The sequence below is a fragment of the Leguminivora glycinivorella genome, chromosome 2 (genome assembly GCF_023078275.1).
Source record: "Leguminivora glycinivorella isolate SPB_JAAS2020 chromosome 2, LegGlyc_1.1, whole genome shotgun sequence".
Lineage (NCBI taxonomy): Eukaryota > Metazoa > Arthropoda > Insecta > Lepidoptera > Tortricidae > Leguminivora > Leguminivora glycinivorella.
This window is the reverse complement of record NC_062972.1, coordinates 17758065-17776472: the sequence shown is the minus strand read 5'-3', so window position 1 is coordinate 17776472 and position 18408 is coordinate 17758065. Positions and strand designations below refer to the sequence as shown.

Here is an 18408-nt window from a genome sequence, read left to right as displayed (position 1 = left end):
GTTCAAAATCTGCCCAGAGTTAACATAGTTGAATTCTAATTACAATAGGTAGCTACTCAAAAATAATCAAAATGTATTTAATTTTGATACATTTACTTTAAATACTTATAATTCGCACAACGGACGGACCAAGTAAAAAGTGGATCAAGGCACATAGTTCAAAACTATTTCCGTTTAAAGGCAGTTTTTGCTTACATACAATGCATGAATGAACAGTAATACAAAAACAAGGACAGGTGGCCATTATTGAATTAAAGGTAAATACTATAATTTTAATAGAATACATATATAGGCTTGCGAAATACAGTCAAGTCGCCCAGTCGGCACCATGATGCTTTTATCTTTATCAGCAAACAGATAATACCTAAATATATTTTAAAATTATAACAAGAACATTCATGGATTTTACCGAAAATGTATGTAATTTAATTACAGTCAGTGAGAAAGGCGAACCAATCTTAGCTAGAGTCTGCAGAGAGAGAGGGACAGTTATTAAATTATATGGAAACCAAGAGATTCTATGTATGACGTGACTTTTTGCATGGTCAATGCGAAGATAAAGAGCGATTACTTCGCGGCTAAGATTTTTTTTAAATACGCCGCATTTTTCTACTGACGGAAATGTCATGACCGACTATACTTTATTTGAACTCTGTAATTACGCATTCCTACCTTGAACGCATCGATAACTAAACGCCGTTTCCCGCCATTTGGATATCCTGGCTTCTGATTGGTCGTCGCTGCCCCTGTTTTACCGACGGGCTACCGCGCAAATACAAACAGAAAAAAATCAATAAATTTGACAAACCCTTGACGTTTAGCCACGTATTTCGTGAAACATATTTAGGGACAAAATTACTATTTATTAGATATAATACAATGCAGGACTACGATGATGACTATTTTTTCGAGGAAGATAAAATGTAAGTTATTTGGAAAACCCGCATCGGGAACTTGTTTTGTTATCAGTTTGAGTTATCAGTGAACTTCCTTTATGTTGCAGAGTGGTATTGTTTGTGTAACTGTTGGTTTGTGTTTTGTGCGATATGTGGCAGTATAACCAAGTGTTCCCTTACAACGACCCGAGGATCAGCCCGTTGATGTATACGTACATGACGAGGACCATGTTTGAAGATAAACAGTAATTTAATTATAGTTCACTAATCTTTACAAATATTTTTGAGTAATTTCTAGCATTTTTCTAGTTTCTAGTAACTCATTATCATTGTGTGGACATGAAATGTTGGATTACAAATTAATATGAAAATAAATCTTACATATATATGGTTACCTACATATATATGATGACATGAAATTATATAAATATAGGAAGCCTGGCTGCAAATATAAATTGCAGAGGAAACATTAATAATGATTGCTTATTACTTAAGGGATAATTATTTTTTATAGAACTTACCCTCATTAATCTTTAGAAGGGTCATTTTGGGTTTTTGTAGAACGGCTTAAATTAGCAACAAATAGAGTAGTAGTGTATAAATTTAGTTAAGTGTCTATACTTATAGTAATTATACTTTCTTTTAAAATAGGTAGGTACCTACATCTATATTTAAATATACTTTCATAATTATTTAAATACATACTTTTATAACTTTCGATTTATTTTAATTTAGAATTTCTACACAACCAGCGAGATCCAAACAAACTCGTTCGCAATTTTTGGTTTCGTTAGAAGAAAGGTGAGTTCATGAAAATGTAATGTTCGAAAATCCAAAAAAATAAAAGACTTATTTTAAGCTTTTAAAAATATGTTTCGTTTAGTGCCAATGTCATTCAAGAGACTACACTGGAAGAAGTTGCCCAGGACACTGATACTCATAAGGAGTAAGTATCTGGTTTGACTGATTTACATTTTGTAGTTAAGTAATGTACCTATTGTTACCCATTCATTGCTCACTCGTCCGGATCAGATGGTCCGATGCGATGGTCGGCGGCCTGTCCGATTCAAATTTTAGTTATTAGATCTTTACGACGACGGAGAGGTTATTTATAAAAAAAAAAAATCAGTTCATTATCATATCGGAAACATATTGAATAACTAATATTTTATCGAGCAGAGTCCATGACATTAACATTTCCACATCACCTACTCGGCTAAGCTCAATTTATTGTTCTAAATCGCCGCACCAAGCTGTTTTTATAATGCAAGGTAATTTCATTCTATATTTCCCCACGTTAGCTGGAAGGTAGATAATTAGGATTATTTATTTATTTATTTATCCTGGGTTCGAATCCCGGCATTTATTTGTGTGATGACACAGATATTTGTTCCTGAGTCATGGATGTTATTTATTATATGTATGTATTTATCTATTTAAATGTATAACACTATAGTTACAAGCTTTGCTTAGTTTGGGGCTAATTGATCTGTGTGGAATATTTATTTTATATATTTTATTTTTATATACAATAATAATAGCTTTAGTGCTTTCATTTTAATTAGGTTTGTGATGTTTTACTGCTAGGCCTGCTAGCATAATTGAGCTGTTTGTATGACTACGACAATTCGCGTAAGATTTTCTAGTAGGTTGTATATAGTATAGTGGTACCTAAGATGAAATCACCCCTGTATTTACTGATTTATTTCAAGTCGCCCTTCTATACAAATTATTTAGGCCAACATTCTATTTGTAGATGTAGATGTAGATGTAGTGTAGGGACAAATCACTGTGTGTTCATTCAGCCCAATTCCCTGCTGCAACATTCCGGCAGCATTCCCACACTTCCTTCTTCAAATCTTCTTGTTTTCCTGCAGAACAAAAGGACATCTATTCGCTAACTTTAGTTTATTAGTTATTTTTGTATCTTTTTTTACTTAAATACTAGGTATTCCAATTTTCTGAAACTGCCATAATATCGTTAATAGTGTTCTGCGCATAAGTAGACCTCCACATTTTTTAACAAACGTCGTTAATTTTATTCGATATTTCAACAATCAATATTTTAGCTATACAACTCAAAAACGAGGCCTATCAAGATTGCATCCCGTTAAAACAGTTATTCCAAAACAATTACAAATACCAAATATGGGATGATCATGATTGACTAATGTAACCCTCATTACCGTAATGTCCTGTGATTATTTAATCATGTCATTTAATTATACATCATTATTATCATTAAGTGTTCAGTGACCAACTGTAAGTGGGAACGGCAAGATACTTACATCCAAAAAAGTCCATGAGCAATTGTGATAACGCCAAACCTGTAGGCACCTTCATAGGGAATAAAGAGCCCTCAGTCCAGATTAGAAGGAAACAAAAAATAAATAGGCACTTCGAGCACAGCGCCTCGGTGCTATGATTTTATTAAAATTATACTGATATGGTATGAAGACCAGACACGTTCTAGGGTTTTTCTTTTTCTATCAAGACAGCTTCAACCTTTTAATTATTGGCTAAAAAGGTATCAACGTTGGAAATACAGTTTTTATGTGACTTTTGTTCACTGTCTAGTATAGGTACTTGATTAAAACGTTTAAATTTCGATTTAAAAACTAAGATTTCACGATAGCCCCTATTCAGAAAGGCATCCTATCTTTTCCATCATTTATTTTCATACTCGTATCCTACACACAATCAGGCCTCCCTTGCAATCAATACTTCAATAATTATGAGTTACTTCATCATAACGGGATTCCTCTTCTCCGAAAACTTATTTTGAAATAAGACATAAAATAAGTAGGTGTCTAATTTTCATTCCATCCTCCCATTTACATACTCGTACATACATTTTAAATGTTTACATACATTTTTATACATTTTAAATGTTTGTATATGTTTTTTTAATGATTTACATTCAGACAGTTGAAAGAAGGCCAGGATGATCAGGACACGGAATGCATATTCAACGACCTGCGTCGGGAGCGGTACATGATACAGCACCAAGACCTCCTGTAAGTCAGCTGTCATCTGTCATCGTTGTGATCACCAGTTTTACTAGCCAGCCCTAGCAAACCCTTAAGGTGAACCACTAACGCTAAGTAGCTGAGCAAAATAATAGTAAGTAGGTACGTTTTATTTGTCGCGACCATACGGTTCATACGTCTACGGAGGAACGTAGATACCTAGTCTGCTGCAGAGAAAACTGATCACATAGAAGTTTGTAAGCAAAAGTGCTAAGCGAATTAGTATTGCCAAGATTGCTGACTGAACTAGCCGTAGTATTAAGTGATTCCCTGGTTTGTTTCGAGTGTGATGTATGAACTAAAAGCTCAACTAGCATTAGACCAAATGTAGCGCTAGTGCTCATGTTATTTTAAAAATAAACGCTATCGATACAAAACTGTCTTTTTATTACCATCCATCTCATTAGTGTGTTTTCTCATTTCCTTCGAGTGGAGTAACTAGATTAGAGACGGGTTCTAACATTATATTTACATAACATATTTCTCAATTACACCTATATTTCGTACGCCTATATAAATATCGTCTGTAGTTTACTTTTACAAACTTTGAATCAGAATTTATTATACTTATTAACTTTTTTAAATTCCTTGAGTAAGAGTCAACCACGATAAGTTTGCAACAATTTTAACAACCTCACTACTGTACTGTACTGTGACTACACCAGCCAGCAGTTACTGCTGCAAGGACGCAGAGGCGCTGGTCCTAACAGAGAGGGAGGGACGGGAGGCTCCTCGAGCTTGCTCAAATGCACGTACGGGCACGATACAGGCCGCCGGTCAGAGGCGTATGCTGGGTGTGCTAACAACCTCCGTCCTGGCGAGCCTGTACCGATTCAGGACGCGCCTTCGGGCCTACTCGTGTATTCCGCCCGTCGTCTGCCGCCCTGGCATGTCCGGCTGACCCTCCTGCCCGAGACACCGGTGAGCCAATAATACGGGTGGGGAGTGTGGGGCGTTTGCAGTCAGGATGGGGATCGACGGGAGTAGAAGAACCAGACCGAATACTAGCATCGTGCCCAGTGTAGGGAAGATGGATAGATATGTGTGTAAATATATACGAAGGGATGGCGACTGCGGTTAAACTGTTTCCCGGTTTTTTTAAATGTTGAGATTGATTGTTTGTATCCGAAGCCATTGTAGTTGAGTTTTCTGTAACTCCGACGAACCCATATTATCCCTCTTTCTCGTAATTCTTCCAAGTAGTCTCCCTGAGTGTAGTAAATACTTGTCGATTGCCACAACACTTAACTATACGGTAACTAAATAAATTACACTGAAAATCCAGTAAATATTTTCACTCTAATAATAACTGCTTTCGCTGTAAGATAAAACTGAGGCAATATAACGCGATTTTTTTTTAAATTTATTAACAGTACTACTTTCTTCGACCGGCTATGCAGCCTCACGCCATTCTTGGTGATGAGAAGAGTCCGGGTATATAATATCTGTGAAGAGGGTTCCGCTGCTCTGCTGAGCATTGTTGGGATACTGGGTTAATTTTCTATTGATAGTTTCGTTTCATGTCATTCTTTCAGGACTCGGTGTATTTCTTCTTGTTCTTGGCAGACGACGAACACGGGAGGTAGCAGAAAGAACAATTTGAGTGTCCTTCATCTATGAGTAGACTTGGCGACGTAAGAGTTCCGGTAACTTGTATCTACTGTTGGCTAAGTGCAGCGTAATGTTGGTGGTTGTAGTTGTAGACCGCTAACAGTTCGAAACTTTGCCATGAACGGTGATGACACGTCCGCTGATGTGATAGATGAATGACGTTTTGAAGCGCAGTTCCTCTTGAAATAACAGTTTCTTCTAGTTCGTGAACGACAACCAAATTTTAAGTCCATACTTTCATGATTCATTCAACCACTACACATAGACACTCGTGCACAAGTTCGTTAAAGAAAGCACAATAATAAAACATCGATAGATTACGTGGTATTAGTCACTCAAAATAACTTAATAATCACCTTACAGCTACTGTTTAGCTGTCACATTCACATGTACCACACCCCAAGACACTCGATCTCGGCCATGTGTAGTTTTAGGTACCTAGAACTTAGAGAGTAAATATAAATACATTTTTGGGGCTGGTTTAGCCTGCTCTGGCAAAAAAAGCTATTTATGCAATAAACCTATGTTATTTTTCTAGTAGGTAGCGTGGGTTCGACTGCCATATGGTCCGATGGGCCTTTTGTCTTAGTCATAAATTTGCGTTTGCAGAGATTTGAAAAGACATTTGGATGACCCTATTCTCAATAGAGTATTGCGTTTATCTTTTATGACCATTGACCGTGTTTGGCCGAATAGCGGTGACTGGAGGCCAGATGTGTGCACTTGTGCAGTGTGCACGCCTTTACGAGGAAACTGTCTTGATTTTTTTGAAAGTAATTTATCCTTTTCTTTACTGGGTAGTTATTGGCTTTTTATGAGTTGGGATTGCAATATGTTATGTTGTCAAAGCTACCCTGATAATTCCAGAGAAAAATCCTCTTTTTTGGGTCTCAAATAATTCTGTCTTGTATTTCCGGCTAGCAATGTATCTTCGGGGAATTGATGGGTTGAGTAAGTACCTAAAGGGGTGTTATGTACCTACATATGACTTTGTAATGTGAACTTAGTATGTACATTATTATATGTTTTTCGAATTATGATATTTCGTTGCAGTCCTTCGTTATAACGGTACCAATGATATGATAATATATATTATTTAGCGCAAAGAAATAGTAAACTAAATGTTTTGCAACTGGCCAACTAAACATCGCTATCGGGATTGAGACCAACGTGCCTTCTTAAGTCTACTTTCCTGTCTAGTGTGTACCGTAACTTTAATTCTAGGGACACAATTAACTAATATAAACTACTACGTAGCTTGCTTTTGATACCCAGGCCATCGAGATTGCGTTATGGAGATTCTACCTCGTATGTGACCTGTCTTCCCTACCTATAAAGAATGTTATGGAAACGTCGTGGCTATCACTCAATGGCTCTGCGAGTCAACCCCTTAATTCAAATTGATCAAATGAGGCGTTATTTAATATAACTTACGATTAGATTAATTAGGACTAAGATTAATTTAAATATAACTGAAATGGGCCGCGTGACCGGCTCTTTCAAGTTAATGTCATATAACCGCGTCTTGAACCGATGCGGGGCTCTAGTGATAGATTTGAAATCTAAGTTAAACTAACGGACGTGTGATTAGATTGATGTGACATGTATGCTATGTGGTGTGCTTATTAAATAGTAAAATATAGTCATGGTATATAATTTAGGCACAGTGTGTAGTATAAGATTAAAATAGGCATATATAATTGCAATCCCCTGATGCTAAAAGAGTATTAACGTGACCGCAGCTTTGAGTCCCCGTGCTGACTCATGGGGGATATGAGTGCGTTGGAGGCTTAACCAACTCTTAAGTTTGGTCCCCAAAACCAAACACAGTGCAAACGATATACTTTGGAGCACCGGTATTAGCACTAAGGCTTTACAGAGATGGAACGAGCTCACCAATTTGATCGCGGTGAAGGTGTGGGTGACAGCTGAGCTGAGTTGCCGCTGCTCCTTGACGTTGGGTCGTAGACACCGGGCCCGGGTTAGGCGAGGGCGAGAGCCACCGGCACTGGCACCCGCTTGGCTTGAGTCGCTATTTAGTACACCTAAACATTATTTGATCTAACACTGTCTCTAAAAATTTTTGCAACTGTCACTGTAAGTATGTAAACACGCTTCACACTCGTAAACTCATACTGCGGATTGTCTTTGTGGTTGCTGCTGTGTGTTTTTGGTCTCTCACTGTCTCTATAAATTGGATAAATATTAAAACACACGGCACACTCGTGACGCAAAAACTACAAACTACATAAACACACTAGGAATAGGAACGGATCGTAGGCCGCGGTCAGTCGGTTACCACCCGTCGAGTCGTCGCGGGCTCTTTTGTTTTGACCGGGGTTTTACAACCCTTGAGGGACAATTGCGCTCGCAGGGATGCGTCCGTTCACCACGGCGTCCCAAACGAGACTCTCCCAAAGTGCCGTTGTGTTATTTGTCATAAAACTCATAAATAATAGTAGTGACTTGGTTTTCGTTTAGTCTTCATGTACATGACTAATATGACGTTCACGTCAAAGGTAATTTTGTGAAAGCGAAAGTATCAAATAGGTATAGTTATATCCTTGGTACGTTGGCACACGCTTACGTTAGGGTCAGAAGAGGGCAACACTTGATCGTCCAGGAATTACCAAACATATCATTTAGATTTGCAAAATTTTCAATATTTACATGTCAATAATATCTGGTTTTTAGATAGTAAATAAACACGAGTTTTGAATGATTCACGGTTATTTTCATTAGACTTATATTCGACAAAAATCAAAAAGGTAATCACGGTCTATATCCCGGTCAATATAAGTCTAATAAATAAACACGATTATTAGTAGTAGACAAGCTCATTACAAAAAACACAGTTGTTTATTTAAATAAAAAATAATAGAACGATGAATGAATAAACTGAAGGTTTGAAGGCAGTGTACTCTATCTTATATTAAAATATTTCAGGGGCATGACAGTGACGTCAGGCAGCGTCTCTCTGGCCAAGGATGAGAAGAACCTGATAGGAATCAGCATCGGTGGAGGAGCGCCGTTGTGCCCTTGTCTTTACATTGTGCAGGTTCGTTAGGTTTAATTACTCCACGTGCCATAGCCGAATGGCATTTCTGCGACGCGAAACGAAAACGAAACGCCGCGAAAGGTAGTCTGACTCTGTCGCGCCAATACGCAGAGCGATAGAGATAGATATCTACGAGTGTTTCGTTTCGTGAGCATTTGTGCCATCCGGCTACGTACCCAGGTTTCCTATTTTCGTCAAGTATTGTTTTAAACGTTTTTACAACAGATACGAGTAGATACCCGATTTGGAGTAAGATTGTTTTGGACTTTTTTAACCTCTCCTATCCCTTTGCAATAATAAAAATAACCTAACCTAACATCCGCTCAGTGTACCCCTTACATTTCATTAAAGTGTCGAAAGGGTCTCTACGTGTTGGCTTACGTAAGAATTGAAAGGAATAATTTAGTCACCTTTGATTAGTCTTTATTTTTATATCTTGTATGCAGTCGTAGCTGCATGAGAGCGACTGTTCACGTTATGATACAAAGTTGTGTCATAATCCAGTAAAAAAACTATGCCATGATTGGAATCGAGATTATAGATGCCTTCCCTATCAGTGGGAACAGCAAAGAGATTGTTTTTATATCTTGTATGCAGTCGTAGCTGCATGAGAGCGACTGTTCACGTTATGATACAAAGTTGTGTCATAATCCAGTAAAAAAACTATGCCATGATTGAAATCGAGATTATAGATGCATTGATCTGCATCCAATTGTTTCTTCGTAGCAATTTCTTAAAGACAAATGAAATATGCCTAGCATTTTCATACTACTATAGGTACAGTGGTAGCATATACTTAACTTCAAAGTTCGTATAAAATAAGGATCGTATAAATATGTATAGTAGGTACAGTCAACCAATTGGAACCCTAGGCTAGACCACTCTACAACCATGTCAAAATGACAAGCAGTTAGAGATTTCTTACAATGTGATTTATAACGTCACTATGACATAGTTCTACAGTGACTGATACATACTTGCAAGTTTAATAAAAGCTTGAAAGTAATTAAAATTAATGAACATTCTAATTGCCCCATAAATTCCATACTGACATGACATTGGAGAACCAGTTTAAATTTTAACTTAGGTAATGCACGAGAAACGGGATTCTTAAATGTAACATGCATTACACATATATGTAACAGTATATTTTTTGAAACTGGTTGGAATTTTTATCAATATGTAAATTTAGGCAGGTCTACTCTAAGCGTTATTTCGATTGATAGGCAGATTTCCAGTTATATTTTCTCCAATACTTACTTCAACCCCGTTCTCTCGTCTCGTAGAAGTCTGCAGTGAGATATGAGTTGTGGTAATTCCCGGTAATATAAGTCTAATGACAAATTAGAATTTTATTGAACTCATATATGCAACTTGCCACAACAATATCACAATTTCGTTTTCTTGCAACCAATATAATTGCTATGAGTTGCACATTTGAGCAATTTCCCCTTTTGGGAACACAGACTTGAGATTGTGTCATTGTCTGTAGACCACATAGTCACAATGTATAATTTTCAGATCTTCGACAATACCCCAGCATCAAGAGACGGCACACTGCAGAGCGGCGATGAGCTGGTGGGCGTGAACGGACAAACTGTGAAGGGCAAGACCAAGGTAGAGGTCGCCAAGATGATACAAGCCGCCAAGGTATGCGATCTGTGAGGCGTGTATTAGACTTTCATGAGGTTGGGAAATATTAAAATGCATATCGAATGACGCATTCGAGTTAAGTTAAAAATCTACATATCTATCAGTCGTGACAGAACATTTCAAGGAAAAACTATGTAGAAGATACCCAATGACCAACGATTCATTAATTATAGCACAATATATAATAGTACAAGTACAGAAGGCCTACCGCCTTTTTAAATGCCTACAAAATTCTAACAAATAAACGAGCCGCATGTGCGATTGTGCGCAGCGTCCGACGATAGGATTGCCTATGGATGAAAACGAATAAAATCAGAAAAAATGTTATACTATTATATGCAAGTCTTGAATACTTTCTAGTTATATATACAGTATTTATATATTTTTGTTTAAGTCCCAACATCACAAGCCTTACTGAACTTTTCCGTAGGACTTAATCAATAGTAGATCTGTGTAAGATTGTCCTATTTTATGCATGATGTCTATTTAACTAAGCATTATTAGCCATTCCACACGCGGACGTCGCATATGAACCTTAAAAAAAACTCGCGACGTAAAGTAACAATAGAAAGTGCGAACGTGCGTTCCATGAGAAAGCGCGTCACCCCTAGAGATGGGCGGCGGGAAAATACCCGGGGTAGATATCGGGTATTTACCGGGTATTTACCCAATCTACCCGATATTTACCTTTTCTACCCTAATAGGTGGGTATAAATAAATATTGTAATAAAATGGGTCATAAATTGAATTTAATCGTGAAAAAATGTTTTCTTGGTATTGTATAATATATTTATATTTTATTAATATAGTTCTATAAACATATATCGAAGTATTTGTATTGAATAAGGAATTTGTTAAATATCATTGACATGCTTGTGTGTTTGTTACCTCCTCCTCCTAAACGGCTGAACCGATGGGGATGAAATTTTGTGTGCTTATTATAGTTCCTCTCAAGTAACAATTTCTGGTCCTATAGTGGTCGAGGACACCAAATTAAATCACACTAAATGGTCCTATAAATAGTCTATATTGGTACTGTAGAGCCGATTTGGCGCAATTATGCAGCCATTTAGTGATATAATAGGCCTATAGCAGTATCATCCGTGACGTTTAAGGTCTATAATGGTGATGTAATGATGACTATTGTGCTAATTTGTTGACATAGAGGACACAGTAACGCTATTATAGTATCAATGTATGCTATAGTAGCATTTGAGATTCCGTTATACAGGTTATTTTGTTCTATAATAGCAGTTGCCGTCCCTTTTAATGCGAAATTTCTAAAATAATTTAATGTGTGTAATATTTAACAAAAACTGTTCTAAACGAGGAACTTAACGAAAAGTGGCGTGTGAACTTGTGAAGTTTAGTGTCAATTAACATAATTTGGATTTCATATACTTCCATCATTACTGCAAAAAGGTATGCGATGGAAATTTTACCGTTAAAAGAATATTAGTTTAATGGAGTATTTTAAATGCGCCCTCGATTTATACATGTTTTGAATAAAATAAATAAATATAATTTAATACAATAAAATTATTGGCACCATAGTTTCTACTATGGATCCAAGAAGTAAAACATACGCTTTTATAGTTCGACTATATCACTTATCATACGCATTCACTGCCATAAGCCTGCCATTGTGGATTCAATTAGGGTTGCATGAGAATTTAACTATGATCCAGTTTAACTTATAAGTTCTTTATATAGAAAACAATACTTGTTTTCAATGTTTTACTATAGAAAGATCTTTTAAACAGTATTAATAAATGTTGTTTTCTTTTTAGTATGACAAATCTAAACTACAATTGGTCGCTATGTGTACCTATTTTTAAAGTTAATTTCTAGAAAAACACTGTACGGAACCAGATACCGCATCTTTGGCCTGATTTCATAATTACGATGTATAAACACCATAAAGCAGCCTTTTAAGGTCAAAATTGTCATTTAAAAGTAATCGTTTTCTACTCTTATATATCTGATTTGGTTTATAAAACATATAGTAAACTCAGCTAGAACGCTATTGTGTTTTAAAAGAGATACCGAAATCATTATTCAACAGGTCTGTGATATTTAAAGTCATTGTGGCGTATACGGCGATGAGATATAAAAGGCATTAGAAAACGACTATAACCTTTTCAAAGCTATATAAACGTATCCTGAAAACTTCATTATAAAAATAGCTCTATAATGGTATTCATATCACTACTATACAGTGTTAAATACTATAGCAGTGTTTTCCAAAGCCACTATATCCCAAAATAGTGGTATAGTTAGGTTTTAAATCTGTTAAAACACAACTACTAAAAATACTATAAGCGGCTTGTTGGTAACCTTAATAGCGCAAATTGATTGCATAACAGTGATTTCTAACACCATTATACAGTAATATTGTTCTATAATAGTCATATTTGATCCTGTTATAGACCAGGCCTATAGCGGCTCTATAAAATGGTGATATAAACGTTTACATCACTTCCTAATAATAATAACACCTTTTAGCTGTATAACGCAACAACTATAGCGGCTTGTCGGGAACCTTAGTAGCGCAAATTGCTTGCATAGCAGTGATTCCTAACACTATTATACAATAATATAGACCTATAGTAGTCATATTTGATCCTGTTATAGACCAGGCCTATAGCGGCTCTATAAAATGGTGATATAAACGTTTACATCACTTCCTAATAACACCTTTTAGCGGTACAAGCTTATATAGCTAAAAGGTGTTACTGGAGGCTTTTATACGACAGGCGGTCACGCGAAAACCTTTATACGACATCTATAGTAGCTTTTAGCGTCGAAAACCAGAATTATAGCACTAAAATGTTACTTGCTGTTTGTTTGGTAAAGCCTACTATCTAGCCGAAGTCACATAGGTGGCATTATTACAGTCCGAATTCAAAGCAAGTGTTAATTAAAATCACACATGGACGTGGCGCTTGTTTAACTAAGTACAAACTAAAGTATAAGTATCCCATAAATAAAAATAAAAAAAAGTAACTGACCGGTCAAGTGACTTATTGCACCCTTTAAATACGGATGCAACTACCTGGCGTTTTGCAAAGCTGTGACCTCATTGGTTAATGAATTTGAATTTGTCTGTCCACCGTGTTTAAGTTAAGTAAGTTATTTGAATACTTAGTGGGCCTAAAACATCTGGGGAATACAACTTTTTAATTGAATGTGGTAAATAACACATGATATATGGAATATTTGGAATCTCTGTTAACATTTTAATATTAGTTAGTCAAATATATATATTTATTTTAGTAGAAAAATATATTTCAGTCATGTAAATTAAGAATAATCTTTAATTTCATAGATTATTTTTTATACCCGCTCATTTGGGTAGATACGGGTAAATACCGGGTAGATTGGGTAGATATGGGTATTTTCCCGGTATTTACCCGTCAGCGCCCATCTCTAGTCACCCCTGATTAGGCCGCGAACTCGCGGCCGACAGTATGTACTTGTAGCGCGGCGATAGAATCGCGGAGTGAGCCGCCCCTGATTATAGCTAGTAACGTGATTCATATTCATGTTTTAGTTTTCATACATAAAGTTATGGAGATTTCTGATGTCATTTAGATCTTCATATTCTGCACCGAATGAATCACGGTCAAAAAACAGTCGATAGATTAGTCATTTTTGCCTAGTCGATAACAACGCGCAAAGCTTGAAAAAAAAACGATTGCCATCAAAATGCATGCCAATATTGCTAATACTATAGAAAAGTATTAACGGTTGATGAAACAGAGTAAAATGAAAGCTATTGGTGGAAAATAGAACACCAGAAAAATTAAGATAGTAATAGTGAATTATGATGGCGACAGAGAGCTACAATAACTATATTAGCATAAGCGATTGTGACGTTGGTTATGTATCCAGATAAGTATACCTAACGGATTCTGTTATTTCCAGGATGAAGTAACAATAAACTACAACAAACTCCACGCGGATCCCCGCCAAGGCAAGAGCTTAGATATAATAATGAAGAAGATGAAGCACCGACTCGTTGAGAATATGTCCTCTGGCGCGGCGGACGCGCTCGGCCTGTCTCGAGCCATACTGTGCAACGACACTCTGGTCGCCAAGCTCAATGAGCTGAGAGAAACTGAGACCACTTATAAAAGACTCGTCGAACATGCAAAAAGGTACAAATAACGCACTATTAAAATTTAAAAAAAAACACCCGAACGCGACATAGTGAACCGATTTTTATAAACATGGCTAAGAACACTCCCGACTAACTCAGCTTTCAAACAAAAAAAAACTAAGTCGAAATCGGTTCATCCGTTCGGGAGCTACGATGCCACAGAGAGAGACACACACACAGACAGACAAACAGACAGACATACACACAGACAGACAGACAGACAGACAGACAAGTCAAACTTATAACACCCCGTAGTTTTTACGTCGGGGGTTAAAAATAGGTAGCTTATGAGTATGACGATGAAAACATACGAATTATTGGCGTCAGAAATGATTACTTATTTCGCAACGTCGTAAGTTAATTTTGCAAATAGTCGACTTTGGGAAATCTTACTATTTAACTACTAAACTATATTACATTTCTCTCCTTCTTTCCTTGCTTCGTATTCCTCAATATACTGTGGTCTCGCTTTTGCATCACTTTCTCTTTCATGATCTTTCTCCATCTGTTTCTGTTGCTGGTGGTGTGGAGAGCCTAATCAACGCATACTTTGCCGGTCACTATGAGCTTCTCGAGGTTACCAGTTGTCACCATTTTTCCTTGAAATATGGGCGACGTATTTAAAGACCCTGCCTACTCACAATTTTCAAACTACCAAAATGTAGACATCCAAAATTCAACTCCTCAGAATGCTGAAGGCCTACTTCGACCTCCTGCAGACGTATAAGTCGCTGGGCGACATATTCTCTGGTATCGGCGTGCGGGAACCACAGGCGAGAGCCTCGGAAGCCTTTTCCAAGTTCGGCCAGTACCATCGCCTGTTGGAACGAGATGGGATTAAGATGCTTAAAGCTTTGAAACCGGTGAGGGATCATTTAATATCTAGGATTTTACGGAATGCAGCAAAATTTCGCATAAAAGTCAATAAATCATTTACATAGGCCTCATTTAACATTATGTTTTTGGGATTTTTAGCCAGAACTCAGGAGTATTTTCGCAAAGGTGCCTATGTCCGTAGGTTCTATGATAATTAGCCTTCAGACCTCCTGACAGTAGTACTGACACTAAAGAATCTCGATGTCTTTACTGTTTTCCTTCAAATTCAACTAGTAAATCGAATATCAAATATTTCCGAGCTCATATAACCCGGCAACCTTCAAATCAAGAGTGAACAGGCATCTTCTGGGCGAGCTCACTCCATCGTAGGCCACGTCTTTGCCTTTGGCTAGTCTGTGGCCAAGAGTAAGCCCATTTATAATAAATAAATATTAAAAAAAATATCGGGCAGATAACAACGATGAATGGCGATGACTTTTATCAGAGATAACCCTGCATTTCCATTTCAGATCCTAGCAGACATGGGCACGTACCTAACAAAAGCCATTCCAGACACCAAGCTAACAATCCGCAAGTACGCAGACACGAAGTTTGAGTACCTCTCATACTGTCTCAAGGTGAAGGAGATGGATGATGAGGAGTATGGCTACAACGCCCTGCAAGAGCCTTTGTACAGGGTGGAGACTGGCAACTACGAATATAGGCAAGTAATCCTACCGACTGCGCCAAGTCATGAACCGGTGTGAAGTTGGGAGCCAAAAGTAGGTGACCGTATCATAGCGGTCATAGCGGTATGTTATATATAATACGTACAAAATTTGGAAGTCGTAAGTGAAACACGGGCGTCGATCTGAGATTGGTTTATCGTATCCGAAATGAGAATATGCTTGCTACCCACCTATATCAAATACAAATTTGTACCTACAGATAATTGTCAAATGATGTTGATTGCTGAAAAACGGCCTTTCTAGAACTCTAAAACCTCTTCTGTTTGTGCCAGTTTCAGCCAAAATTTGAAGAGAATGAAATACACTCTAAACTTCATTTTTTCCGTTGGAGAACATACACTCCCATTTAAAATGTAAATTCAATAACTGTTGATTTAAGTAATACCTAAAGTTTGTTATTTTTAAGCCGACTTAATCAAATACGATGTATGGCTTATAAAATAAATAAGATTAAAAAAAAAACATACACTCCCAGCAAAAGGTCTTCTATTACAGTTAGATCACATTCAATACATCGGTAAATCATAAATCAATCCCTAATTGCATTTTATAGTTATAAGTGCTATTTTAAAACATTATTTCAGGTTAATCTTAAGGTGCCGCCAAGATGCCAGGGCGCGATTTGCGCGACTACGCTCGGACGTTCTGGTCAAATTAGAATTACTGGACAACAAGAAAACACAGGACGTGGCGTACCAGCTGCGGCGGTTTATACAGGGTTTAGCCGTTTATCACAAGTAAGTGTACGGTTATCAGTCTTTTTTTTTTAATACCACGTCGGTGGCAAACAGGTATACGGCCCGCCTGATGGAAAGCGGTCACAGTAACCTATGGAGGCCCGCAACTCAAGAGGTGTCACGTGCGCGTTGCCGACCCATTACAAACTTGTACACTCCTTTTTTGAAGAACCCCATACTGTAGTTCATCGGGAATACCTCGACAGGGAGCTCATTTTATTGTATGAATAGTTTAGTTTTAAATATTTCAACCGATACAAATTTGTTCTCCTAAATTACCTAACATTTGATATTTACAAAACATAAAATCTTTATTTCTATCTTCACTCTACCGCGCGTTTACTTCAAATACCTAGTTATAGATCAGTATTTTTTTTTAATTTCAGTGAAACTGTGGACCACTTGAAGGAAAATGCGACCCTATTCCCGGTAGAGGTGGACTTATCACAAAATGCCTTCCAGTACAAGTCCACCACACAATTTATCCAAGTAAGTATAAGCCAGAGCATCATCATCCTCCTTGCGTTATCCCAGTATTACCATCATGGCTCATAGGAGCCTGGGTCCGCTTATACAAGTAATCCCAAGATTTGGCGTAGGCACTAGTTTTTACGAAAGTGACTGCCACCTACTTATGAGGCATCCGACAGAGAGTCCTGTTAAGTAACTCAAGACCTCCGCTATCATCGAATTGTCTTTTAAGGCCCACTATTGTACAACTATTTATAAGGCATTTTTACTCCCTCAGGATAGTCAAGAAGAAGACGACATCGAATACGCAAAAGAAATTCAAGAATATCACGACATCAATGAAGAGAAAGATGCCCCAGTGACCAACAGAAGACAGCCCAAAGACAAAGATTCAACCGATTCTTCCCAACATCTGTTATCTATTGACACCGACTTCAATTTTGAAACCAACAGTTTCACCAAAAACGACAACTTCGACAAATCTGACTGCGATAAGACTGACAATTTAACTCTTTTGACAGAACTTGGGCTAGCTGACAATGATTTCGGGGAGTTTCAGAATGGCCTCATGGACGATTTTGCGCCCAACAAGAATACCGACACTGATGACGTGTTTGACAAGCTGTTGAGTGAATTGAATATAGGAAAGTAGCTTTTAGTCGATTTTATTAAAATAAACAAATAAACTTGTATCTATATAAATGTTAACTTGGTTGTCTTTTTTCAGATCTTACACTACTTTTAAGGAAAATAATTAAGCTTTTTTATTTAAATTAGGTCATGCCTCTGAAATTCCAACATAAATTCAAATAAAAGCTCTTTATTGACCATGAAGCGTACGGTACCTGAAATCTGGAATGGAAAGCATATGGAAAGTCAGTTTAAATTCTACATTCTAATAAGTATAAGTACTATAATTAAAGAAAAGGAGCATCTAATCTAACTTATCTATTTATATTACCTATTGAAATGCACAGGCGCAAAAGTAAAACGATATTCATTTTCAGTATTTTATTACAAAAAAAATATAAAAATAAGCTTAGTCTAAATATAGATTTTAACAGTCTTCACTCACGGGTAATTGCTAAAGCCCTTTTAAATATTATAGTAGTGAAGTATGTCTTTGGATCGGACCCAACATTCCATATTTCACTTTAGAGTCCCTGAGTCTCGTCATAAATTAACCCTTAAATGCATGACCTTGACAAAGATTTATTCAAATTTAA

The 18408-nt window shown here is 37.0% G+C and overlaps 1 protein-coding gene across 5 annotated transcripts; it reads left to right on the top strand.

Moving 5' to 3' along the window:
• The first annotated feature begins 492 nt into the window (after positions 1 to 492).
• On the top strand, positions 493 to 17862 carry LOC125236280 (PRKCA-binding protein). 5 transcript variants are annotated; one of them, XM_048143009.1, is made up of 10 exons: positions 823 to 923; positions 1004 to 1141; positions 8483 to 8594; positions 10116 to 10244; positions 14175 to 14407; positions 15098 to 15272; positions 15756 to 15949; positions 16559 to 16711; positions 17098 to 17200; positions 17460 to 17862. In XM_048143009.1, exons 2-10 carry the CDS (start codon positions 1047 to 1049, stop codon positions 17832 to 17834), a joined length of 1569 nt encoding a protein of 522 aa, XP_047998966.1. In that variant the 5' UTR covers positions 823 to 923; positions 1004 to 1046; the 3' UTR covers positions 17835 to 17862. The 5 variants fall into 5 exon arrangements, with proteins under 5 accessions (XP_047998975.1, XP_047998966.1, XP_047998983.1 ...); XM_048143018.1 differs by lacking the exon at positions 1004 to 1141 and having other exon boundaries at positions 493 to 923; XM_048143026.1 differs by lacking the exons at positions 823 to 923; positions 1004 to 1141 and adding an exon at positions 1824 to 1842.
• Positions 17863 to 18408: the final 546 nt, after the last annotated feature.

Bases quoted from the DNA above. Each gene is read 5' to 3' on its own strand.
- LOC125236280 (XM_048143009.1), top strand. From the start codon at position 1,047: ATGTGGCAGTATAACCAAGTGTTCCCTTACAACGACCCGAGGATCAGC. The intron at 8,595-10,115 runs GTTCGTTAGGTT...TATAATTTTCAG, and splicing joins CTTGTCTTTACATTGTGCAG to ATCTTCGACAATACCCCAGC. The intron at 10,245-14,174 runs GTATGCGATCTG...TGTTATTTCCAG, and splicing joins AGATGATACAAGCCGCCAAG to GATGAAGTAACAATAAACTA.